Consider the following 27,525-nt stretch of genomic DNA (forward strand, 5'->3'; position numbering starts at 1 on the left):
TGCCTTAGAAATAGCCACGTATCTGCCTCCTTATTTTAATAATGATTTTTTTCAGGGCAATTTGAAGGAATGCTAGCATTGATCTATAATGTATCGTAGAGATCTCTGGTTGGTACTGACATTTCAGTGTGTTCAAGTAAGGTCTTTGTGTGGCTAAGAAGAATTTTGCAGAGCATTGGATTTTTAATAATTTGAAACTAAAGGTATATCTGAATTTTACTATCTGAGCTGAGAGATTGAAAAATGAAGTTTTGTGGAGATAATTGCAGATGATTTTAAATTTGAGAAAAAGCTGGAAGCAATTTTCAAAAAATCTCCAGCAGGGGGCCTCAGCAGTCAGCGGTGGGAATCCACCGCAGCTTCCAATCAGCCTCTCTCCCCAAACGCCCATACCATCAACTGTGCGGATACATATTCATGTGTAGATCACCAGTATCAGAACGGTTTTATGTGCATTACTTAATTTGTAATGAAAGTACTTCAAGGAAAGCCCAAGGATTTGAATTCCTTGATATCTAACAGTCAATGACAATGAGGAAAGCTATCTGAGTATCTTATCTGCGTGAGAGGGCTGTAAGAAAATTTCTTTTTAAAAATAAACACCAAACATTTCTAGTGTAGGCAGAGAAGGGCTCTGTATATGGGCCATCTGGTGGAGATCACTCCCCAGATGGACAAAATTTCCCCGAGAGAAAGCATGAGAGACCCCCTCACACAGGAAGGAGACCTTCCCACTGGGGATGGGAGGAGCAAAACATGCAATCCCAATTAACCCCAACAAAATGTCATCTTCTCTATTTAAATTGGCCACTTGGTATAAATCTTATTTTATGCAGTGAGGGAAACAGTCACCCAGTGAAACTGAAGGTTGCCTTTTACTCTTCGCTTTTATAGGAAAAGGTAGGGAAAAAATTCTTTTTTTTTCTTTCAAATTTCCAGCATTTGAAACTTGATATTAACATTAGCATTTCTCTTCCTAATTTTGGATCTTCTTTCCAGCTTAAATAAAAGGGACTTCAAAATTCTCACTGGTCATTTTCTCCAAAAGTCAAATATGTGAGTAAGTGATGAGAATTTTGTTTCCTTTTTTTTTTTTTAATAGTCAAGAGGAAGGCACGCTCAAAGCTCATGATTGCGCCTTAATTTACAAATCAGAGACAGAGGGAGATGAAAACCACACTCCAGACGGTAACTTAATCGGACTCACTACCAAGATGTTAAAAGTGAAGAGGCTGGAAGAAATCAACACATGTTATAACAGTAACAAACTGGAGAAAATGGCGTTCTTCCACTGCATGGAAAAGGTTGAGAAAGTGAAATGTTTTCTGGAAGAAAGTTCTAGTGAACGGGATTCAAGATCTGGAAAGAATGAGGTAATTATGTGCTAATTTGGTCTTGTAAAAAGTATCAGTTCTACTTTATCTGTTCTTACATGAATCAGTAAGTATAGCCATTTATCAGACTCGTCAACTTCTATTTTTGTCACTTGTGTGAAGAATTAAGGAATGTTTATGGATAAGACATTTTTCATTGTGTTTCACGGAGGATTGCATGTTGCGGATTATACAACTGAGTTTGGTAAGTAATTGAGAGGCTTTTGAAGGTGCATCTCTCCCAGCAGGCTTCTCTTCATTGTGGTTAGTGGTTTAGACCTTATGCAAGGGAACTTGTGGAAACACACATTTCTTGAGAAGGATCATTTACAGAGATAGATCTGGGTTTGAAATTCAGAGAAGCGCTATGAGGGGCACAGTCGCTCTGCAGAAGAGTTTCTAATCTCCTTAAGACTCTGAGTTCCTCACAGTGTAGGTGACATAACGTTGACAGTGACGGTCAGAGACGGGGACCAGCAAGCCTTCCCTGAAGGTTATGCCTCGGTCCTCAGTTGTGCACAACGAGGCCCTGAGCCTGTTTCTGGCTACTTGATTTTTGGCAAGTTCCTAACCTCAGCCAAGATGCTGCCTCATCAGAATAATGGGACGATGGCTGTAGAGGAAGTTAAGTGTGATAATGTATATAAAGCATTTAGCACAGTATCTGTCACCATGGTACACGTTCGAGAAATGTCATCCAGCAGCAGTCTCCTCTCCTCTCTTGACTTAGTCAGTTACACTCATGGATCCATGGAAATGCAGCTTCTGGCCCAGGGTCGGCCTCACAGCATGTTGCCCGTGCCTTTCTTCTAGCACATGCAATTGTTTCGAACGTATGTCACCTTTCTCTCGACAGTGCTCTTCAAGGGCAAGACCTGGAATCACTCCTACTTGGACTCTCCTGGTAACTAGTACAGAAGAGGTCCCCCAAATGTCTGTGGAATGAACAGAGCTGTAGAAGTGAATTCCACACTCTGGTTGAAGGCTAGGAATGAGTGTTTTTAAAGATCAGAGCAGGTGACTTTTACTAGGCAGGATTGGGGAGCATCCTTCTTTGTCCAACTACTGTTCTGAAAAGCACTGTTTGGATAGGAAGGGCCTTTCTAACGGTGCCCCGGACAATGAAGCAGGGCCGTTAAGTTACCAGGGCAGAAGAGTCTTCTCACTGTCAGTGAGCATGGAATGCTAACACATGCTGGAGAAAAGAAATGAGTTGGGTTGAAACTTAGGTTTTTTGAGACTTCCACTTTCCTTATGAGTTAGTATCTTTTTCAGTATACACCAAAAAGAAACTTCCACAGCAAAATTGAAGTCACATATGAAGGACTTCCTCCTTAGGGCTGTTATGACGCAAATGAATAAATAGAAGGATTCCTTTTCTGTTCATTAATTTCTGTAGGACAGAGAAGACAAAACAATCTTCTTTGATAACTTTGAAATAACCAGCTACTGGTGATAGTTTATATGAATTTGATTATTTTTCCAGTACTGTTTTTCTTCCGGGTTCTGTGATATAATTTTTAGAAGTAGGAATTATCTTTGAAGAGTGAGGTGGTGTTGAGTTGGAACAGAAACATTTTTAGGAAGAATTGTTTTCATGATAAATTGCTCCAGAATATCAGAAATCAAATAATTTGGACAATAAATATTTTTGGTATTTTTGAGGACAAGACTGAGAATGTTGCTCCTCAGAAGCCCTGAGAGAGCATCCTTCGGTCTTGGTCTGATGTCCTGAGCGTAACCTGGGCTTCCTGGCCTCCATCCTGGAGTCGATGCTGTGTGGAACGTGGAAAGGAGTGACTGGTAGCTCCATATGTCTCATTCAGCTTCTTCTTTGTAAGTGGCGAAGGGCCCAGAGATGTCGGCAATAAATTTCCCTGTGTCTCTCTCTCGTGCTGGCCCTCTGGAGGATGGATGGAACATGAAGGGGAGGCACAGAGCTCTTCTTTCTGTGGCTGCCAAGGCCACGGTCCTGGAAGCCCCGGCTGGCCAGTCAGTGGGTGCCAGGGGAGGCAGCCGACCTTGGCCGTGGGTGGGTGGAGAAGGGCATTCCAGCAGCTCAGATGTCTGTAGGTATGCAGACAGAGCTAAATTGACATGTCTCCATCTTCTGTGGGGGGTGGGGTGGGCACAGTAAATCTTTACAATATCAGTCGTTACTCTCCAGGGACCGTCTAAAAAAATGCTTGCCATAATTTGCCATAAGTGGAGAAAACTTATGCTCCTTTCTCTTTATATTCCTTCTCTTTTTGAGAAGATTAGCGTTGCGAATCACAGTAGAAATTGTCACTGTGGTGCATTGGAAATAATATCCTCTGAATTTCAGATACCCTAGTGATGTGGAAGCTTTGTTTGGAAGGTGTGAGGTGCAATTTCTTTCTAGAAGAGTCTTTCATCCCTAGTCCAGGCTGCTAAAGCTCAGATTCTTTTCCTTTTCCTGCTCTTAACCAGCTCTTTCTATTTCACTTATTTTTCCTCCACTAGATTAATTTTAACTAACTTCTTTCTTTTCTCCACTTTATTTTTTGTTGAATTTGTTAAATGCCATGTATTCTGCTTTTCTCCTATGGTTTGTTCACTTTATTTTTCTACGTCCCTTTTTATTCTGTTTTCTGATGACTTTTCTCATTGTCTTATATTCTAGAGGGTGTTCAAAATCACCTATATAATGTAGAATTCTAAAAACTTTTGGCAGATGTGCTGTAATATACCAGGTCTAAACCTACATAATATGGTCTTGAAATAAAGTAAAACACAAAAAAATTAATCTGCTATATACGAGCGATGAGCTCACTAGCCATTGTGTATATACCCTTAGCTCATAAATGGTAATGACTCTCATACTTGTAATTAGTATCATTTTTTGCAGAATCAAATCCAGGTTTTCTTCGCTGGTTAGTTCTCTGCTACCTATATAGATAGCCTCCTGTTGTACTTCTCTTAGATATAATTTACTGTTTAATATACACACACTTTATTTGTTTAATAAAAGACAAAAGGGCCAGACAAGCAGAGTTCTACTCCTGCATTTGGTTCTGTCTGCCTCCCTTTGCCTACTCTCGCTTATGATACATACACCTACTTTTTATGCCCACGGTTATCTATGTTCATCTCCTCATCCTTTGGCTTCCCCACACCTTCCTGTAGAACCCTGGTTCCTATCCTCCATCTGAAACGCACAGTCCCCAACCAGGGGGGGAAGGCGGAGCTGTGGGGGTAGAAATAAGGATAGCTTTAACAGAGGCAGAATGTTTAAATGCCTGCTACAAATGCTCCAAAGACCAAACAAAAAATATTTATTGACAGGATGTGAATAGCATGGAGTGGGTGGGAGCAAAGCGTGGAGCTCCCTGTTTTGATTGCAGTTGGTGTTCTTGATAGCAGATGGCGCTTCCTGACAAACCACTGTGAGATTGTACCGCCAGCAGTGCTCTTAATGACTTACTTAGGTATCAAAATACCACGGCTGAGGGGGAGGCTTTGTGATTTTTAAAGTTCCATTTCCCCACCCCCATCTCTTTGCTCCTTTGCTCCTAAGGGCAGAAGAAAGCTCCCTGGCAGTGGCCCAGCCAGCAAGGCCAATGCCAGTTTCTGTGGTGCTAATTGTCCTTGAACTGGGGACAAGCGCATTCGAGTTGGTGCCGATCGTCAGCGGGTCTGTCTCTGCCCCTACACCTGTTTTAGATCTGTCACGCAGGCCATCCTATTTTTCCTTTTAAAGAGGCAGATTATCTGTTGATCGTGTAGCTGGAAACACAAATTGCAGGACCCTGGGAGAAGCAACTGCCATCCGGCAACGCCTACTGCTCAGAAGCAGGCATGTAACAAGCGTTTGCTTGGAAACGTGCTTGTGCTGGGTCAGGGGAGGGAAGGAGCGTATAAACCAAGTGACCTCCATAGCCGATCCCGGAGAATGGATTTAGCGCTCAGAAGAAAAGACCTCTGGATTGTAGGTAGTGTGTGCCTTATCTCGTCTTCCTTCCTCTGGCGTGTGTTCCGGTCCGTGATGACACGGGGAGGTCACAGACGGGCTCCTGCCCTGGAGGACACGCAGGTAGTAACATCACTTTTAACTAAGACAGATCCATTTTACTGTTCGCGGTCCTGTTCTATTTCCAGCCAGGGAGTGGTGCTTGCCAAAGGCGACGGAATGCATGCCCCGTCTTAATCCTTGCCCAAGACTACCGCCTTAGGAGGGGTTGGGATAATAATAGTGGCATGTGGCACATTTCAACATTCCAAACACTTGCACCAACTTTCGGGGAACCTCAAAGCAGCCATGCCTGGTGCATGTTGAAGTCGGCGAGCTATTTTTGTTTTGAGAGCTGAATAATGTCAACATCTCTCCATTCCCGTACCATGCCTATGACTTAATTATGAAAATAAAAGGACACGAGAGCAAAACTTCCCGCCCCCTTATCACGTCTAGGGCAAAAGCAGATCTGAAGAGCGGCCACCTCCCCTGGGGAGCCAGCCCCCCGGGCCTTTACGCTCTTTCTTTGGAACCGTTGTGGATAATGCCTTTCACGTGGTGCTGCAGCTATTCCAGGAATGGAATTCAGTCAGGAGAATAGTCCAGTTCCGAAAGAAGATAAATAATTCAGATTCTAAGGATGTTAGCACTTCCCAAGAGAGGGTATTTGTGTCTGGGAAAACAGCTCTTTCCACAGATTTAATTCTTGTATCAATTAGCGTAAGATACATTATTTTAAAGACAGTATAAAACCATTTGGAAGACACTACAGAAATCAGCCTCAATCGCAGGAAGGGGTTTACAGCGGTGACCTTCCACTTTGTTTTATTACCATCTACTCCCCTCGCAGAGCTTTCGGCTTTTCTCCCCCAGCGGAAGCCCTCCTGTGAAATCTCAGTACCACAGATAGACCGTACACCTGCTTATACAGCATAGGTGTTTATGCATAAAAGGAATACTTTTTTTTCACCCCTCCTAAAGAAACAATTTTATCCTCTTGGGGGAGGTGATACCACCCTCATTGAGAATGCATGATTTATAGTTAAAAAAAAATTTCTCCAGGGGACTTGGGCGTTATATCCCTACAGCTGTACGCAGACGCCTTCTTTATATCTATTCAACAAGAAACCACCACCTCAGCGTCCTGTTGGAGGACTGAGAGCTCCAGGAGTCAGGCTTTCATAATGGCCCTGAGCCTTTCCACGGGACTCTGACACAATCAGTATTTCAGGGACCGTTACGTTCACTTTCAGAGGAATTGCCAAAGCTTGGAATGGTTTATTATCTGATCTCAGTTGAGGACAAGGTAAAAGAGATGGGAGAAAGATGGATAGACAGGAACAGACTTTTTTTTTTTTTAAGGAAGATCATAAAACATTCTAAGTCTCTTTAGGTCTGACCTAATGTCACTGTGAGGTCTGTGTTTTCAGACTTGGTCAGTGCTGTCCAAGCATTACTCATTTTTGGCTGCTTAACAGCTCTCCTCTGGAAAATACCATGAGGGTTTTCATCTTCTATATGGAAAAGAATGAGTTAGTCACCCGAGCTCTCAGAATGTATCCCTCATAGTATTTCCCAATGACAAGGTCGACGAGATATATGTGCTAATTTTAAGTGTTGTGGGTATGTATTTCAAAAAGTTTTTTGCAACTTTTTAACTGTAAAGAAAACGTCTCTTAAGTCAGATTTTATAATATTTCCTATTACTTTTTTCCCCCGTTGCTAATGGTTATTTAGAAACGTGGACAGCCTGTTGTCTTAGAAATTTCTGCAAGCACAGAAATTTTAAGAACTGTCTTTTCTAAGGGCATTGGAGAATCCTACTTGTGATATTAATGTATTCTGTATCCATAGAACATAAAACACATAGCGTAGCATACAGGTATAGGGATGTGCAGAGAACATAAGACAATCGAAAGATTTTTCCAATACATTGGCTGCAAATACTTGCCCACGGAAAGTTCTGGGTGTCCTAGACCAAACACACAGAGGAGTCTTATTGTTTGTGTCATTTCAAGTTCTCAGAATAATTAAAATTATGAGACTTTTCTGTTATTCGGTATAATATGAGAAATGGTATGAGAAAAAATATGATACAAATATCTTATTTTCTCTAAAAGTTAAAGCAATGTAGTAAAAAATATAAATATTGGAAATCAAGTCTATGCTCTTAAGTAAGAAAATGCTTAACATACTTGATAATGAAATTCACCTAAAACAGTGTAGTTGTGAAAGCGTATTGAGCTATTAATGTTTCTCAGACTTTAGGTTTCATGCCACCTTCATGGGTTCTGCTGTACCCGCATACTACTTGAACCCCTATCAATGAATATTTTCACATATCAAGTCATTCAAAAAATTTTAGCAAAAGCAACAATAGAGTGAAATCATGGTTTTGATAGGCTTATTCTAGATTTTCAAAGACACAGTAACACACACACGTACAATTTTAAAAATTGTTTATTAGCTTACAACCTAAAATCACCCCAAATCCCTAAGGATGGGGTGATCTCACGTCAGTCTCTGGACCCCTAGACTCGGGAGGCTGTTTCTGCGTCTTTGCCCTGTGCCACTTGGTACTTTCTTTTTTTATTTTATTTTATTTTATTTTATTTTATTTTATTTTATTTTATTTTATTTTATTTTATTTTATTATATTATGTTAATCACCATACAGTACATCCCCAGATTCCGATGTAAAGTTTGATGCTTCATTAGTTGCGTATAACACCCAGTGCACCATGCAATACGTGCCCTCCTTACTACCCATCACCAGTCTATCCCATTCCCCCACCCCCTCCCCTCTGAAGTCTTCAGTTTGTTTCTCATAGTCCATAGTCTCTCATGTTTCATTCCCCCTTCTGATTACCCCCCTTTTCTTTATCCCTTTCTTCCCCTACCGATCATCCTAGTTCTTATGTTCCATAGATGAGAGAAATCATATGATAATTGTCTTTCTCTGCTTGACTTATTTCACTTAGCATTATCTCCTCCAGTGCCGTCCATGTTGCAGCAAATGTTGAGAATTCGTTCTTTCTGATAGCTGAGTAATATTCCATTGTATATATGGACCACAGCTTCTTAATCCAGTCATCTGTTGAAGGGCATCTCGGCTCCTTCCATGATTTGGCTATTGTGGACAATGCAGCTATGAACATTGGGGTGCATATGGCCCTTCTCTTTACTACGTCTGTATCTTTGGGGTAAACACCCAGTAGTGCAATGGCTGGGTCATAGGGTAGTTCAATTTTTAACTTTTTAAGGGACCTCCACACTGTTTTCCAGAGTGGCTGTACCAACTTGCATTCCCACCAACAATGTAGGAGGGATCCCCTTTCTCCACATCCTCTCCAACAATTGTTGTTTCTTGCCTTGTCTATCTTTGCCATTCTAACTGGCGTAAGGTGGTATCTCAGTGTGGTTTTGATTTGAATTTCCCTGATGGCTAATGATTTTGAACATTTTTTCATGTGTCTGTTAGCCATTTGTATGTCTTCATTGGAAAAGTGTCTGTTCATATCTTCTGCCCATTTTATGATTTGTTTATTTGTTTCTCGTGTATTGAGTTTGAGAAGTTCTTTGTAGATCTTGGATACCAGTCCTTTATCTGTGGTGTCCTTTGCAAATATATTCTCCCATTCCGTGGGCTGTCTCTTAGTTTTTTTGACTGTTTCCTTGGCTGTGCAGAAGCTCTTTATCCTGATAAAGTCCCATAAGTTCATTTTATCTTTTATTTCTCTTGCCTTTGGAGATGTGTCGTGAAAAAGGTTGCTCTGGCCGATGTCATAGAAGTTGTTGCCTATGTTCTCCTCTAGAATTTTGATGGATTCCTGTCTCACATTGAGGTCTTTCATCCATTTGGAGTTTATTTTTGTGTATGGTGTGAGAGAGTGGTCAAGTTTCATTCTTTTGCATGTAGCTGTCCAATTTTCCCAGCACCATTTATTGAAGAGACTGTCTTTTTTCCACCGGATGTTTTTTCCTGCTTTATCAAAGATTAGTTGCCCAAAGAGCCGAGGGTCCATTTCTGGGTTCTCTATTCTGTTCCATTGGTCGATGTGTCTGTTTTTGTGCCAGTACCATGCTGTCTTTGTGATCACAGCTTTGTAGTACAGCTCGAAATCCGGCATTGTGATGCCCCCAGCTTTGTTTTTCCTTTTCAACAGTTCCTTGGAGATTCGGGGCCTTTTCTGGTTCCATACAAATTTAAGGACTATTTGTTCCAGTTCTTTGAAAAATGTCCTCGGTATTTTGATCGGGATAGCATTGAAAGTGTAGATTGCTCTGGGTAGTATGGACATTTTAACTATGTTAATTCTTCCAATCCATGAGCATGGAATATTTTTCCATCTTTTTATGTCTTCCTCAATATCTTTCAAAAGTGATCTATAGTTTCTAGCATATAGGTCCTTTACGTCTCTGGTTAAGTTAATTCCAAGGTAACGCATGGTTTTTGGTGTTATTGTAAATGGGATGGATTCCCTAATTTCTCTTTCTTCAGTCTCGTTATTCGTGTATAGAAATGCAACTGATTTCTGGGCATTGATTTTGTATCCTGCCACCTTACTGAATTGTTCTATAACTTCTAATAGTTTGGGAGTGGATTCCTTTGGGTTTTCCATATAGAGTATCATGTCATCTGCAAAGAGAGACAGTTTGACTTCTTCTTTGCCGATTTGGATACCTTTGATCCCTTTTTGTCTTCTGATTGCTGTTGCAAGGACTTCTAGTACTATGTTGAATAATAGTGGCGAGAGTGGGCATCCTTGTCGTGTTCCTGATCTTAAGGGAAAGGCTTCCAGCTTTTCCCCATTGAGAATAATGCTTGCAGTAGGCTTTTCATAGATGGCTTTTATGAGATTGAGAAATGTACCCTCTATTCCTACACTCTGAAGGGTTTTAATCAGGAAAGGATGCTGTATTTTGTCAAATGCTTTTTCTGCATCAATTGAGAGGATCATATGGTTCTTGAGTCTTTTCTTGTTGATATGATGTATCACATTGATTGATTTGCGAGTGTTGAACCATGCTTGCATCCCAGGTATGAATCCCACTTGGTCATGATGGATAATCCTTTTAATGTACTGTTGGATTCTATTAGCAAGGATCTTGTTGAGGATTTTGGCATCCATATTCATTAGAGAAATCGGTCTGTAATTCTCCTTTTTGAGGGGGTCTTTGCCTGGTTTGGGGATCAAGGTAATATTAGCCTCATAGAATGAGTTTGGTAGCTTTCCTTCTGTTTCTATTTTTTGAAATAGCTTTAGGAGAATAGGTATTATTTCTTCTTTGAATGTTTGGTAGAATTCCCCAGGAAAACCGTCTGGGCCTGGAGTTTTATTATTTGGAAGGTTGTTTATCACTGACTCAATTTCTTCATAGTTAATTGGCCTATTTAAGAAATCTATTTCTTCCTGTTTCAGTCTTGGTAGTTTATAGGTTTCCAGGAAGGCCTCCATCTCTTCCAGATTGTTTAGTTTTTTGGCATATAGCTGTTGATAAAAGTTTCTAATAATCCTTGCAATTTCAATGGTGCTGGTCGTGACCTCTCCCTTTTCAGTCATAATTTTAATAATCTCAGTCCTTTCTCTTTGTTTTTGGACAAGTTTTGCCAGTGGTCTATCAATTTTATGGATTCTCTCAAAGAACCAGCTTCTAGTCCTGTTGATCTGCTCTACTGTGGTTCTGGTCTCTAATTCATTGATTTCTGCTCTAATCTTGGTCAACTCCTTCCTTGTCAGTGGGTTAGGCCTGTCCCTCTGTTGCTGTTCCAGTTTCTTGAGGTGAGAATATAGAAACTGCATTTTAGATTTTTCTATTCTTTTGAGTGAGGCTTGGATGGCTATGTATTTCCCCCTTAGGACTGCCTTTGCAGTATCCCATAGGTTTTGGACCGTTGTGTATTCATTCTCGTTGGTCTCCATAAATTGTTTAATTTGTTTTTTGATTTCCTGGTTTATCGAGTCATTCTTGAGCAGGATGGTTCTTAGCCTCCAAGTGTTTGAGTTTCTTCCAGGTTTTTCCTTGTGGTTGAGTTCCAATTTCAGAGCGTTGTGGTCTGAGAATATGCAGGGGATAATTTCAATCTTTTGGTATTGGCTGAGACCTGTTTTGTGTCCCAGAGCATGATCTATTCTTGAGAATGTTCCATGGGCATTTGAATAGAATGAGTATTCTTTGGTTCTGGGGTGTAGTGTTCTATATATATCTATGAGGTCCAACTCGTCGAGTATGGCATTCAAAGCCTTTGATTCTTTGCTTAGTTTTTGCCAGGGTGTTCTGTCTATTTCTGATAGTGGGGTGTTGAGGTCCCCTACTATTACTGTGTTCTTATCTATATGTCTCTTTATTTTGGTTAAGAGTTGGCTTGTGTATCTTGCTGCTCCCCTGTTGGGGGCATATATATTAATAATTGTCATATCCACTTGTTGAATACTTCCTTTAAGAATAATATAGTGCCCTTCTGTATCTCTCTCTATGGCCTCTAGTTTAAAATCCAGTCTATCTGATATGAGAATTGCTACTCCAGCTTTCTTTTGAGGTCCATTTGCGTGGAAGATGGTACTCCATCCCCTTACTCTAAGTCTGAATGCATCTTTGGGTTCAAAATGAGTCTCTTGTAGACAGCAAATGGATGGGTCATGTCTTTTTATCCAATCTGCAACCCTGTGGCGTTTTATGGGAGAGTTTAAGCCATTTAGATTGATAGAGATTATTGACAGATATGATTTTAATGATGCCATTTCTCTTTAAAGTCTTTGTATCGGTTGTGACTTGCTGCTCTGTATCACTCTTGGGGCCTTTTTACCTTTATAGAGCCCCCCTTAATATCTCCTGTAGGGCTGGTTTCGTGGTTACGAAATTGGTTAATGATTGGCGATTTTGGAACGTCTTTATTTCTCCATCAATTCTGAATGACAGCTTTGCTGGATAAAGGATCCTTGGCTGCATGTTTTTCTCTGAAAGAGCTTTAAAAATGCCCCCCCAAGCCTTTCTCTCATTCCAGGTCTCTGTAGACAGGTCTGACGTAATCCTGATACCTTTGCCTTGGTACGTGAGAAATTTCTTTGCCCTGGCCGCTTTCAATACTGTATCCTTGGATCTAATATTTGCGAATTGCACTATGACATGCCGTGGCGTAGGTTTGTCCTGGTTGAGCTTGGATGGGGTCCTCTCTGCCTCTTGGACACGAATGCTTGTTTCCCTTGCTAGATTAGGGAAGTTTTCAGCTACAATTTGTTCAAATATCTCTTCTAGACCTCTGTTTTTCTCCACCCCTTCAGGGATGCCGATGATTCTGACATTGGATCGTTTCATAGAGTCAGTAATCTCCCGTAATCTACATTCGTGGGCGTGGATTTTTTTAAGACCAGCTTCTATTTTCGTTTTTTCTTCTACTAACCCATCCTCCAATTCGCTAACGCGTTCCTCTGCCTCGGTGACCCTGGCCGTCAGAGCCTCTAGTTTTGACTGTATTTGGCCCACTGAGTTTTTAATTTCTGTCAGATTCGCTCTCATTTCTGCCCTTAGGGATTCTATATTCTCAGCAACGCTTTCTCTGATGCTTTTTTCAAGTTTACTCATCATCTTGACCATTGTTGCTCTGAATTCCATTTCTGATAATTGGGATACATCCATATGTATTAATTCTGTGGCCGAGGCCAATTCTGTGGCAGAGGCCACAGACTCATTATCTTTTCTTTGCTGGGGGGGACTTCTCCTTCTCGTCATTCTGATGAAGAGAGATTGCAGGGTTGTCCAGAGCCCAAGTGTTGACTGGGACCCAGGCCGTGCGCCCTTGTTTTATAGAGATCTTAGGGATGTGGGCTTCTTCCTTAAAGAGTTTATTTATTTATTTGAGAGAGAGAGAGACAGTCAGCAAGAAAGGGAACCCAAGCAGAGGAGTGGGAGAGGAAGAAGCAGGTTCCCGGTGGAGAAGCCCGATGAAGGACTCCTTACGGAGCGTTGTGATCACACCCTAATCCGAAGACAGGTGCTTGGTGACTGCGCCACTCAGGCGCTCCGGGTTGTGGGCTTCTTGATTTTTCAGCCTGCCTTCTGGGGGAGGGGCCTGCCTGCAGGTACTCAGAAAACCCTGTTTGGGTAGAGTCTCTGTGTCCCTTGCGAGGGGGGATGGGGATGGGCACCCTGTGAGCCGGTATTTCCGGGCTTTTGTTCTCTGGCGGCTTTCCCTGGCGGTTTGCTATGCCTCTTCTGAGAGAGCAGCAGCGGCTGAAATTCAGCCTCTGTCTCAGAACAGAGGGATCGCGGATCGTTCTCCACTGATGTTCTGGCCACTTTAACTCTGTTTCTGTTGGTGCTGCTCAACCCTGCAGCATCCCGGGCTGTGCGCCCCACACCCGGCGTCCCAGCCCTCACTTCCAGGGCCGGCACGTCTCTGTCCTTTGTGTTTCCAACCCCGCCAGCCGCCAGCCGCCAGCCGCCCCGCGCGGGCTCCCGGAGCTCCCCGTCTCAGTCTGGTGTCTCGCGGGTGCTGACCGCGAGTCCACCTGCTCCTCCGTGCAGGTGGCCCTGCGGGAGGCCCTTCTGAGTCTGACCTGTGTCCGTGGTGTCCCTCGACCCCGGAGTGTGGACTGGCTCCCTCCTGGCTCGCTGGAGTCTGGTCTTCTAAAATCCTCTGTTTTGCCCTCCTCTGGATTTTGGCTTCATCACTGAGCAGTAGATGGACCTCTGAATGACAGTACCAGGCAGTGGTTAAATGCACACTTTTTTGGAGTTCAGTTGTACTGGGTTCCTAAATCACCCTGATGCTCCATTTTCTCACCTCCAGGGGCGGCTCAACGGCCGCCAGATCTCTCGCCAGACCCACTTGGGTCGGACCCCAGGGGCCTCTGGGCCAGGACGCTCCTGAGCAGACCGCGTCTGAGCCACCGCCTCCGCCTTCGGGAGGCCGGCACTCTCGCTCCTGACCCGGCCTAGCCCTCCACTTGGTACTTTCAACTCCATTTCTCATTTTCTGCTCACCATGTAGTGACCGTAACAAAGACCAGGGAAACTGGTGATGAGTGGACAGCCATGGAGAGAAGAGAAATCCAAAGTCTTCCCTCGAGATAGCAGACACACAGAAAATTGATAATAGGTGAAGTCTGTGTAGCACTTCTTCTGTGCCTGGACCCATGTTCTCTCCATTGTCGGTCTTGAGGTCCCATCAGAAGGCAGAGCTGTGACAAAAGCATGTGGGTAGATGGTTTGTTTTTGGAACTGACTTCAGCAAATAGGAGTGGGGGCCTGGGGAGTGTGACACAGAGAAGGAAAGAAGCCCTAACAAGCTCACATTGCGAAGTGGACCACTGCAGGGTAGGATCACCTCAGAACTGTCCACCCAGAGGACTGGGGTTGGGGGAGGCGGGCAACACTGATGCACCTGGTCATCCCCACTGGTCAGGAGCCATCCCATCGGGTGACTAACCCCCTGGCATGTTCAGTTCAGGTGATAGTCGGTTCTCAGGGGCATCCCACGCACGTCAACCTCATTGACAACTTTGACTTCAGGACGAGTGTCTGATTTGCTAGTTCCCTGATTAGGTAGGAATGATATGTGATCATTTGGATACTGGCGAAAACCTGCAGTATTACCTGTGGCTCATGGTTTCGTCTACTTGGGGTTCTGATGAGCCCAGGTTAGTGTGGCATTTCCATAGTGAATGGGACACTAAAGACCTGTGCTCTAGCAAGGAGGCTGTGACTCAAAAATTAGGGACTTAGACACATAGGAGCCTTGGTGGTCAGCTCATCCGAATCCGTCTTTGCAGGGGAGACTCAAAGTCCAAGAGAGGTAAACTGAACTTGCCCAAGATTTATTACTTGGAGGGACTATTCTGACCTAAAATCAGAATTACCCTCCCAACCGTGTTTTCCAGGTTGCTCTTCACAAGTTTTGTTGTACCAGAGCCAGCCTTCTTCACAGAAGGGGTGGGCAGCACTTTGCATGCTGGCTATGAAGGTTCCGTGTCGGCCATGACCCGTGTGAACACAGCACAGCAGTATCCGGTAGGTGCTGGCTCCGCTGGCCCGGAGCAGGGCAGCTTTTCGAGTCCTGCAGGCCTGCCTCGAAGGATGGCTGGCCATCAGCCAGGCCCACTGGCACCTTGCCTTGGCCGCACCTCTTTCTAGGCAGGAGCCTCCTGCTTCTTAACTTTCCTGCGTCTCAGGCTCTCCCTCTATGAACAGTTTCCCCAAGGCTTCCACTCGGGAGCTGGGAATCTGAGCAGCAAGTAGCCCAGGTAGAAGGCTCAGGTGGTGACAGAGCAGGGTCAATGCTGCTGTTGGTGGCCAGGTGTCAGGAAATTCTAAAGCAAGGCAGTGACCAGGCTAGAATGAGGGGCCTGTGAGCCCAACCTCTCGTCTATCTACTAGACCTTTAGCTGCTAGCATTGGCATTCCAAATTAAGCAGTGAACAAGGTTGTAAACTTGTCCTGTTCTACTTTTTGTATGGTTTGGGGCTTGTCTGAACTAATTGGGGTGACAGGTAAGTATACAAATGAATTATAGAGACAAGATTTTAATTCATAAGTGTTTTTTTTCCTTGTGTCCTTGAGAAAATGACTCTACCTTCTGTGCAATATAAATGTTTACGTTCTGGCTGTCTACTCACGTCCAGCCATACAAGTCTTTTTAAAAAAAATATTTATTTATTTGAAAGAGAGAGAGAGCAGGGGGAGGGGCAAGCGGAGAAGGAGAGACAGAGAGAATCTCAAGCAGACTCCCTGCTGAGTGGGGAGACCCATACAGGGCTTGATCTCATGACGCTGAGATCATGACCTGAGCTGAAATCAAGAATCAGACGCTTAACCAACTGAGCCACCCAGGAGCCCTGAGCCATACGATTCTACCTGGGGTTTTTTGCTCTGCTGTTTCTGCAGTGCCAGTGTGCAGGTATACTCATGGGACTTTTAACTGTGGAGTTCTGATGGGGCATAATAACCAACCTCAGAGCCTCTGTTGTTCCAGGGGCCAACTCCTAGCTTGGACATCTTTTAGGATGGTTTCTGATTCTGAAAGGGGTTTTGAGCTGCCTTGGACACTGGAGGGTAAGAGAAGAGGAACTAGCAGGAGCTGAATATTTTATTTGGAGCTTCTAAGTCTCCTAGAATCTGCCAGAGGCCTTTGCATGCCCGAGTCACTCACGTCCTTTCAGTTCTCTGGAGAGGACTTTAGAAAGTATCACGAGTGTGGCCTCGGAAAGTGCTCATCACTCATTCCAGCCTAAACCCTAAGGAAGTTCCCAGCAGCCCTTGGTGTTTTCCCAAATTGTCCAAGGAAGAGAAGCAGGGGGATGGAACAGGCAAGGGGAACACATGATGAATCTACCTTGTTCAGCACTGTCTTTCACTGGAACATCATCCCCTAGGCCAGCAGTTCTCAAAGTGAAATCCCTGGATCCCTTGGGGCACCCTTAGGCCCTTTCAGATGTCTGCAAGATCAAAACTATCTTCATAATAATTCTAATTACTGGCCTTTTCTACTGCATTGATGTTTGCATTGATGATGAACAGACATTGGTGGGTAAACTGCTCGCTCCGCAGCACAAAATAAGGCAGTGGCTCCAAAGTGTCCTGGTAATCATAGCATTTTCACCACCAGATGCTCAAAGTTTTTGTTCTATTTTGTTTTTGACAGAGCCCGTCTTCCCTAAAAATGTGCTTGATGAAACAGGAATGTAAATGTATTTAATCAGCCTGTGTCAAAGTCATTTAGATCTTTGCGTCCATATTCTACATTAATCTACTCAATAAAGAATTACTGAGCTTCTGCACAAAGACACACTTTTAATTCTGCCGGGACTGTTCCTTAGTCGTGGCAGAATACGATTCTGGTTTGGAGGGTAGATACTTGAAACCCAAAGACACAAACATTTTCACGTATTTATGCTCACTGATGGTGTCAAATAGAGGCAGAATCTGATGAAAGGAGATAATTTATTTAGAGGGTACACATAGGGTATGCATTTAGGTTGCCAAGGGCTCTTTTCTGTTCAGTCCGAGTCCGCGTATTAGAGATGTTTTATGCTAGGCTCTCCCTTTAGACCACTTGGCAATCTGTCGTTATTTAGAAATTTTAAAATGAACAATGAGCTGTGTTAGGTCCTACTCTCCTCCCAACCTTCCAGAATAAGCATGTTGAATTAATAAGACAACACAGGGAAGTTTCTGCCTTCCTAATAAGGCTGTGTTTCCACTTGCCTATTTAGGGTTTACGCTTTAACTTGGGTCTATTAATTTATTGACTTAGTTTATTTAACAAGCATGTACGTGGTCCTCATTGTGTGCCAGACCCTGTTTTAAGCAATTTTCAAATAAGAACTCATTTAAACCTTGTACGTACTACCCTGATTGGCTCTACGGATACTACGAATGATGCTAACACATCGGTTGTTTATTGTGTCCCGGGCACTGTGTTAAGAACTTTTCATACAGCGTCTCAGTTAATCCTCAACACCCAATGAATTTGTATAATTATTACCTCCATTTTATAGATAAGTGAGGGTTAGTGACATCAGGTACTTGCCCAGAGTTATACAACTATATACCATGATATCTCTTGAATGGGTTAGCCTGCCCAATAATATGAAAAGGAAACTTTATTTGAAAATTTATTAAAAAATTATGAAAATTTATTAAAAAATCATTTATTCGAAGTAAACTTAACTGGAGTTTTTTTTTTAATTAAACATGAAGTATTTGAAAACAAATCTTCTCTGATGGATTTTCTAAGGACGGTTTGTATTATCTTCACATTATCTGAAATATAGCTTCCGTTGGATGACTGCTTTGCTTGTTTGTTCTTTCTCCACGTAAACACAGCCAGAGTGGCTAGATTAAAACACGGTTGTTTCTTCTCTTGGCAAAGTGAGGCTCTTTTCTGGAACTGCGATATAACAGTGACCTCTAGTGGGGAGAAGTTGCAAACGTTACTGCGGCTGGGCAGTGAAGTCACACCGCTTCAGGCTAAACCTTTTGATTGTAGGAACCGGGCGTCCTGTGGCCGGCCGCAGGCAGGCGTTGGTGCATGAGCACAGCAGAAGCCAGGCGAGAATACATTGGAACTACTGATTCTCTCAAACATATAATAAGGCTGGAAAATGATAAGCTAAATTGGCTTACTTTATTATAACAATATAGTACATCATATACAAAATGTGTGTTAATTGGCTGTTTATGTGATTGGTAAGGCTTCTGGTCAACAGTAAGCTATTGGTAGTTGAGTTTTGGGGGAATCAAAGGTTATATGTGGATTTTCAACTGGGCAGGACATCAGCAGCCCCAACCCCACATTGTTCAAGGGTCAACTGTATTTGACATAGAGAAGGATTCAGTAATGTGGGATTGATAGAACATGAGAGAAGGTAGAACCTATTTACTTTATTGGACACCTGTTACTGAATATGCCACAGGAGCCAGGCAATGTGTGGCTCGTTCAAGTCTGACGCAGATACAGTTAACAAAGATTTATGAACTCTCAAATTGTAACAGTTACTATCGCTAAGACAAAAAGGGAAGCGACTCCACTGGTGTCCTGTCCAGCACCTTTGTCTTTTGATATTTAAAATGGTGAATGACAGACCCAACTAACCGAGCTGCAGGAGAAGCTGCATTTTCTACCTCTTGACTCTCGGACCTTGTTCCCTGAGAACCACCCCTGTTCCCAAGCTCGGGGTCACACCCAGTTTACTAACAGAGCTCTATATTACAGTGAAATAACTGGGGGATACAGGGAAGCATGGAGAATCACCAGGCATAATATCTAACTCTTAAGCTTGTCCACCAGGAGATAATGCCTCTAATTGAAGCTTATCAGTCTATTTCCAATTATTCTATTGTAATACTGTGTGTTTGCATGATCATATCATCTTATGTGGGATCTTATGTGGGATTATTAATATTATTCCCCAACACATAACATTGGAAGTTCTCAATGCATATTACAATATTAAAGGCTCTGAGAGGTCCCCTGTTAAAACAACAACAGAACCATTTTAACCAGGCACATGGGAAGCATTCAATAAATGTTAGCTCATTTCTGAAACATTATTAGTGTTCTGATTTATCCTAGGAGCTTTCCAAATTTATCTGACCACTGAACTCTTCTGTTTCCCGACTCATATGCACGTCTCAGGATGCCATAAATTGTACCTTGGGGAATGCTGGTTTAGACAGGATCCATGATCGACTCTGGTATCAAATCACCCCAGATTTAAATCCCCGTGGGGCCCCTTACCGGCTGTGTGACCTTAGTAGTTTAACCTGAATCTCTGTCCCTGGTTCATCATAATGGGTCAGAATGCCCACCTTGCAGAATAATTGGGAAGGTTAAATTAGCTAATCTATCTGTTAGCAGGTGGCTTGGTGCCTGGCACAGAGATGTGATTCCCAAATTTAAGATCTGGTCCCACTTTTTTATTTTCCCCACACCTTTCCTCATTCTTTCTCCTCTTCTATGCCTTTCGAAATCCTTCCTGTCCTTCAAGGTCAGATTTAAATCCTACCACTGTTGATTCTTTTTTTTTTTTTTTTTTTGAGATTTTATTTATTTGTTTGGCAGAGAGAGACAGCGAGAGAGGGAACACCAGCAAAGCAAGTGGGAGAGGGAGAAGCAGGCTTCCTCCTGAGCAGGGAGCCCAATGCAGGGCTCGATCCCAGGACCCTGGGATCATGCCCTGAGCCGAAGGCAGACGCTTAACGACTGAGCCACCCAGGCGCCCCCCACCACTGTTGATTCTAATCTGACACCCCGCCTCCTTCCAGCATACCAAGTTTAGCCTTGACTACAGCATCCTCTAAGTACACCACTTAAATAACGTGGGCCATTTGTGTGGGTAGTTTTGGTGTCCTTTCTGGTAATAATTGTTTCACAGGTTGGGTCTCTGCTCCTAAAAAGCTGGGGCTCCTTCCCTGTGGGGATTATTCCCTGTGGGGATACGTTATGTATCCTTGCATAACGTAGTCATGTGTTAGGCATGTCCATTTTCGTTTGTGCTCTAGTTACTACCAACATACTTTAGGAACAATTTCATATTTTAAGGCTTCGAAGTGAAAATAATTATTAATATACTTAGGTCAAATATTTCAACGAAGCAATGAGTAGAATTCCAAGTAGCAGAATATTTGGAATGATATTGGTGTTGGACATTTCCCCAAAAAGTTCCAAGAGGATGTGCTTGGATGACATTTTAATCATTTCTAGACTGGCAGAATCAGTTTTGAGAGATCAGTGAGATCTGATACACGCCAGCATTCTTCATTTACCCACAGATTAGCGTGTCTGCAATAAGAGAATACCATAGTTCTGGGTGCTTTCTCTCTCCTTCTGAAGAAGAAAACAATCTGCTTCCTCTGTCTCTCAAGTTGAAATCTATCAACTTGTACTCTGAAGTGACTCTAGTAAAATTGAGTGAAGATTGTTTACAGTTATATTCAGGGGACATTGCATAGATTCTGAAGTCCTTTTGGAATTAGTTATCCAATGAAGTTAATTTGAACACAGTTTTTATTTTTTTGTTCGTTTTATTTATTCTGACCCTTAACAGTTGCTGTTTATGTGCGATGAAGATGGTCATTCGCCACAAACGAGAATCTTATTGTTCAAAGTGTGGTCTGTGACTTGTCAGCATCTCTTGGGAACTTGTTAGAGGTACAGACTCTTAGGTCCCATCCAGATCTACTAAATAGGAATGCATTTTAATAAGGTCCCTGGATGATTCACATGCTTATTAAAGTCTGAGAAGCACTAGAACATTCATTACTCCTGCAATTGAAAAATGAAGGGTTAAAGTGTACTGCAAAAAATTGCTGAAATGCAATTTAAACATTTACTGCTGCACTTACAAATATACGCTTACTTAAGTAATATATATGTATATTACATGTACACACACACCTATATATTCAGGACATAAATGTATACATGTGTATCCTCCAAGGGGTCTCTCTGGCTGTTTCTTGGGAACCAGGCAATATCCTTTCTTGAACATTTTATGAGAATATTTTCCTTGATAAAATAAATATGTCTAATAATAGTTCTTTCCATTAGATTTCCCAGGCAGACCAAATACGAAGCCTGCATTCTGGCCAGTGAGATTAGCTGGGTGAGAGAACTTGTGAAGTGCCAGGAATGGCCCGCTTTCCTTGCGAAGGTCACACTGGTCCTCTCAGAGTCGGGTGTGGACATCAAGTTCCTTGCCCATTTGAGAGTTTGCAGCCCTCTGATGAGACTCTGCATCATGGAAATCCCTTGGTCTGCTCTGGCCGGCAAAGCGACAGGAGGTTTAATTGAAAGCCACATATGTGCTGAGTAAAGGACTAATCCCTGAGATTCTCTCTGGTCCCTGAGCTACTTCTTGTGCAGGTGCTTCTAGCACACAGGCATGAGCACGGGTGGTGTGGAGCAGCCGGACCCGTCACGTTCCACTGGCACCGGTTTTAGGATGGCTTTTGGTTCAGAAGCTCTCAGGGTCAAGTGGAAAGATCATTGGTATCTGGAGTCTGTGGGTCCACCTGGCCTTTGCCACTCACGTTAGATAAGTGACCTTGACTACATTATGTAACTCTCCGATAATTTGTTTATCTGGGTTGAGAAAAACTGTTTGAAGGCAGCCTTTCTCAAACTCTCTGGAACAAGAGGATCCCTTAGGGGGCTTGGGGAGTGTACAGATCCCCAGCGTCTCGGAGCAGGATCTCCATGAGTGGAGCTTGGGAGTCTGTGTTTCTAATCACCCTTCAGGGGGTTCTTATGAGAAGTGTGGTTAGCGCTGTTCTAGGACACCACTTGGTTGACATCCAGCTCTACATCCCTTCCTCTATCCCTAAACGTGTTCCTATCAGCAGATGACAGTTGGCAACTAAGAAGGTGATGTTGTGCCATTGCTGGGGGTTGGTTAGACTATAAAAATATATTAAACTTTGAACTATCTGGCCTGAGAATGCATCATCCCTACCTCTTACAGTGAAGTTGGTCTTGTGACCACTTGAATGTCCTTATCTATAGAAGCAGCTGGTCATAATACACACATATGAGACGACTTTTTGTTCTGAGTCAATGCTGCATACCTGTCAGCTGATATTATGGAGCTGCTTGACCCTCCTCTTGCTTGTTTGGTCTCTGGGGATTATGAATTCATGGAAAAATGTGGGAAACTATAGTTTTTACGTATGTATTTCCATTTCCACCATAGCTCTTCTTTGTGTCAGTTGCATCAAGACTACAATGAGAAATGTTTTGTAGGATTAAAAATGTGGTTCTCTCATGCCCAGTGAGAGAAGAGGGAACGCTGACTCCTTCACAGTTGGGTAGAAGATACCCAGGTAGTTAAGGTAGCAAGAGAGGGTTCATCCAGGATAAAACCAACAGATTAAAAATAATCCGAAGAGAAGAAAGATATAATACAAAGGTTTAAAGAAGAATTGAGAAGCATTTTGCACGACGTGCAAGCAGGTGGGAGGGCCTGTGCCTGTCTGAATCTTTATAATAAAGTAAGCCTTCCTTGAATGTATTTGAGACACTGAATGAAATCCAACCCCAGTGTTCTTAGCCCTAAACATATCCACAAATAGATTGAGAGAGCAGTTGGGGACAGAGGGTCAGGGAAGGTTGTCAATGGAAGAATGTTTGGGAGGAACAGCCAAGGTAAGGTGGAGCGAAGCCCAAACCCTCTTCGGCGTGAGGTCACTCTCAGCAGAAATGAAGCACAGTGCAGTCCCCTTGGCCATTCCTGCAAAACCCTCTAGACTTTCAGTCTTATGGCATTGGCAATAAAGATTCCACTAACCTTCCAGAATGTTGAGTCCACCTCCTCCCAAGACTCCAGCAACTTCAGGGTTCACTCTGCATGCCTGGCACAGAACGGCATTCCTAGGGTCCCTGCAGAGCTGGCCCATAAACTCCGTCAAGACCAGGGTCCAGCTCAGATGGATCCTGGCTGTGTGTGCGGGCCCAGGTGGGGACTACTGTCACCAGGAGTGCAACGACTTGTACTGTTCTGCTCAGGCCTACTGGAAAAGATTTATGAAATGCTTCCTGAGTGCCCAGATACCTGCTAGGATATATAGAGGAGGCCAAAGACATGGGATTTATAGTGCCTGTCATGACTAGCTGTTGGACCCATGTCAATTCCTGTAGCTCACTGAGTAGGTATTTGAAATATGGGGTTAATAATATTGCCTCCTGCTGGCTGCTATGCAGAAGACATAGACACTGTGTATAAAACACGTAGCACTCTGCCTGATACATACTGAGCACTCAATAAATGGTAGCTCACGTTAATGTTATTGTTAGTTACTCGGGAGGCTTATCATTTAGTCGAGGTTGAAATGTCTGATTATATGGATCAGGAAGAACACCAGGCTAGGCAAATTCAAGCGTGGTTCTTGGGGACTGTAATTCTCCACGTGCAGCTGGCATGCCCGTCCAGGCCGACCTCCTGCGGGACGGGCCTGCAGACCACAGTTGTTTGGGGCTTCCTTGCCTCCCGCTTACGTTTATGCAGAAATGGAGTCCCCCGCAGGGCGGTGGTCAGACTGCCTGCTGACAACCATGTGTTGTTACAATCACCCTCTCCTTGCTGCCACTTTCTTTTCTTTACCGATCCCCTTAAAACTCCTTCAGTGCTGAATCTCCAGTCCTTTCGGAATAAAAGATAAACCAGATAAAGTGGGTCTGTGAAACTGGAATTGCAGAGTTTGGAGTTTATTCATTTTGCCAGTCTTCACCGGGCACCCCAAAGTGTGGGCGTCGGGTGGGGGATGAGAGGGTGTGGATGCAGCTGTGAGTAAAGGAAATTGTCTCCCCACCGCCCCCACCACCTCACAGTGAAGTCAGGCCATTGGAAAGGGTGCTGAGGGTGAAGAGAAGCTCAAAGGCCGGGGACTTGACCTAATCTATGGGTAACTCAGGAAGGCCTTTTCGAGCACGTGGACCTTCAGTTTGCTTCTGCAGGATGAGCAAGGATAGAGAGAGCAGAGCAGCATACAGGAGGTGATCAATAAAGGTGGATTGAATAGGTGAACTGAAGAAAGAGGCACAGCAGAGAGAGATAGAGGGGAAGGGCTGAGTGCCCTTCCAGACCCGCCTAACCAGAGTCTGGAGAGGAGGAACCTCGCAGCTGGGTCCAGAGTGGAGATCACGAAGGGCAGCCTGTTTCCATGCACTTGACAGCTCTGATTTCCTGCTCAGAGTCCTACCATTAATTTGTTGCCCCGAAAAGTCAATTCTGGCAATTCCAGGGCTCATTCCTGGGACTTCTTAGAAATGAAATTATACTTGGTGCCATTTCCCTTCCTTCTGAAATTACTATTGCTATATTTTTAGCATGTTTTAGGGGAGTAAAAAGCATTACTTACCTCTAGTTTTCCATATAACCGCTTCTGATGACTACCCCTTTTAAATACCTTTTTTTTTTTTTCCAGGCCATCCAGCCTGAATTAACTTTTCTTTAAGAAAAGGTCTTTCGTGGTTTATAAATTTTAATGCAAGATGCTAACTGCCAGGATATTTTTGGATCACAACCAGGGATTTAACCAGCCTCCCTTAACAGATGAAACGAGGCGAGCCTGTACGCACCTGGACACAGAGGCTCTTTCATCGTTCACTTTCAAAGTCATGACACCTCCTGGTTTTAACCTCAGGATGTCAGGAATTTTCTTTTAAAACCTGTTTCCTGGAAATAGGTCTTTGCTGTGCTAATGGATAATTTTTCACTTCATATTTTTTTAAGGTGCATAAATTCTATTTTTTTCCTCTTGCAAATTAAAACACACACACACACACACACACACACACACACACACACACACACACACACACACACACCAGGGTATGGAAGGGCATGGTAAGAGTCTCCTGTGTATTAAATAGTACAGTCCATCCCTGTCCTGGATTTTTAAATATTTCATTAGCAACAAGGGATTCTTACACTGCCCTATTCATTCCCTGTTCCTCCTCAGACACTGGACTGATTATTTTGATTAAAAGTGCTGAGTAAGAGAATGTGGGCTGAAAATTAGCCTCTTAAGCAAACGCCAGAGCCTTTAACCACATAAGGACCTGCTCCCGTGGCTATTTGGAGTCCTTGGTTCGATGTTGTAATTAAGGAAAACTGGTTTCCCCCTGTGCTGGGCAATTCTCCTGGAACAGAGGGTCACTCTGAGCTGGAAAAGTACCTTTGCACAACATTTTGAAAAGCGTTCCCTCTAAGGCACTAGAATTGCGGGAACATCCTTCTGCATGCCCCATGGGCTGACGTCTTGGTCAGCTGACATCACTTACGGGAGAAGAAAAAGGCATCCATTCCTTAGGCTTAGCCACGAGAACACACTGGCTTTCAGTCCATTCGCCTCCGGGTAGAGCAGCCTTGTTTGGTGTTGAACCACACACTGAACGTGGATGGTCTTGCTGGAACCGAGAACTTGCCCTTAGTCTGCTCTCCACTCACTCTTGTTGAACTGCGAAGAGTTCATTCTTAAGAATGTAAATAATGCATTTGCAAAAGCTTAGTGGGTTTCCTGGGAAGGCAGTGCTTTAGGGAGAAGAAAAGCTAGCATTTGCCAAATGCATCTCCATCTGGATGGAGGTAAAAAGTTGTCTTGGGCCCAGTGGTCCTGCTGGGAGAAATTGCTTGAGTAACCCTTCTGGGTTATGTAAATAAGAAAATCACAGAAACCACTGCCTCCCGGATAGGTTTCAATGGGTTCCTTTGTAGTTGGGCGAAAACTCCTCTCCCAGTGGTCTTGGTAAGTAAATGCTGAAAAATGCCCCTGAGGAGGAGACTCCTAGAAAGAAACAAAATGAGACCTTCGCTTTTCTCCCCGAAGTTATTAAAACACATCTGATGAACTAAAGTCTCCAGTCTGGACAAGATCCAAGGAGGCCTAAAGAGAAACTCCCCTTGGTGGGGGGGTGTCTGGCCCACTGCTGTAGGTAGAGGCTAGGGTAGGGTACCAAGTGAAGTTCAGGACCCCCAGTGAAATTTGAATTTTAGATAAACAGTGCATCATTTTTAGTGTAAGTCTGTTCTGTAATATTTGAGATGTGTATATATACACACACACACCCTAAAGTCACTCATTGCTTATCTGAAATTCAAATTTCTCTGGGGTTCCTATAGTTTTCTTTGCACAGCAATGGGGCGTGGCTCACAAGTAAAGCTGCAAAGGATGTGTTTGTGACTGGGGCTGGGAGCTAAAGCCCTGGAACCTGGGGTACGATTGCAGTTGGTGGCCTGGAATGCAGGAGGGACTGGCGGCACCCAGGACCCATGGCTCCAGGGCGCTGTCAGGACTAGCAACAACTTTGCTGTCCTGCTAGGCTCTGGGATGTTCCAGTGGGGACGCAGTGACAGAAGGCAGAGCTGCAGAAACCTGAAACCATGGGCACCGTGGATGTTCTCCAGCCCTCCTTCATTGGAATTGGGTGGGGATGGGTGGTGGAGGCCAGAGAGTTGGCTGATTGGGAGGTGGGAGCTTGACAAATTGATTTGAAGATCAAGAAAATGCAGGTGTGAATTTCCTGGTTTTCCAAGTTGTGGAGAGAAGCTGCCAGCACAGAGGACTTCCGGTCACAGTGATAAGCAGAACAGAAGAGAAATATGTTCTGTGACCCCCCCCCCCCCNGCCCCCCCCCCCCCCCGTCGGTTCCCAACCTCAGCCCTAGCTGGAGTCCCAGCCTAGCCAGGCATGATGGGGAGGGGGCAGGGGCACTGGGGTTTGGGGCAGTGAGCAGAGTCACAGATGGAAGAAAATGCATTGTTGAGCAGGGCCCAACACGCAGATAGGTAAAACGAGAAGTGGTAGGAGATAGGATGGAAAAATAGGTCGGCCAACGCCACTGAGAGCCTGATAGAGGAGTTGAATCTCCCAAAGGCAGGGCATTAACAAACTCTTATTTTTTTATTTTTTATTTTTGTTTTAAGATTTTCATTTATCTGACAGAGATCGAGGACACAAGCAGGGGGAGCGGCAGAGGGAGAGGGAGGAGAAGCAGGCTTCCAACTGAGCAGGGAGCCCAACATGGGGCTTGATCCCAGGACCCTGGGATCATGACCTGAGCTGAAGGCAGACACTTAACCGACTGAGCCACCCATGCGCCCCCGAACTCTTTTATTTTTCAGCTCTTTCTTCAAACATTACATGATTAGTTAAGTAAAAAACAGAAATGGTCCCTCCAAA

General features: G+C 43.7%; 1 protein-coding gene across 1 annotated transcript in view; it reads left to right on the forward strand.

The window, feature by feature from the left end:
* The first annotated feature begins 1,199 nt into the window (after positions 1 to 1,199).
* MYLK4 (myosin light chain kinase family member 4) overlaps positions 1,200 to 27,525 on the forward strand; it is an 84,831-nt gene continuing 58,505 nt past the window's right edge. Inside the window, exon 1 of the mRNA XM_034660150.1 lies at positions 1,200 to 1,373. Coding sequence (XP_034516041.1) covers positions 1,215 to 1,373 — 159 coding nt within the window. The 5' untranslated portion in view covers positions 1,200 to 1,214. The remainder of the gene's footprint in view (positions 1,374 to 27,525) is intronic.

This window comes from Ailuropoda melanoleuca, chromosome 5 (genome assembly GCF_002007445.2).
Source record: "Ailuropoda melanoleuca isolate Jingjing chromosome 5, ASM200744v2, whole genome shotgun sequence".
Classification (NCBI taxonomy): Eukaryota; Metazoa; Chordata; class Mammalia; order Carnivora; family Ursidae; genus Ailuropoda; species Ailuropoda melanoleuca.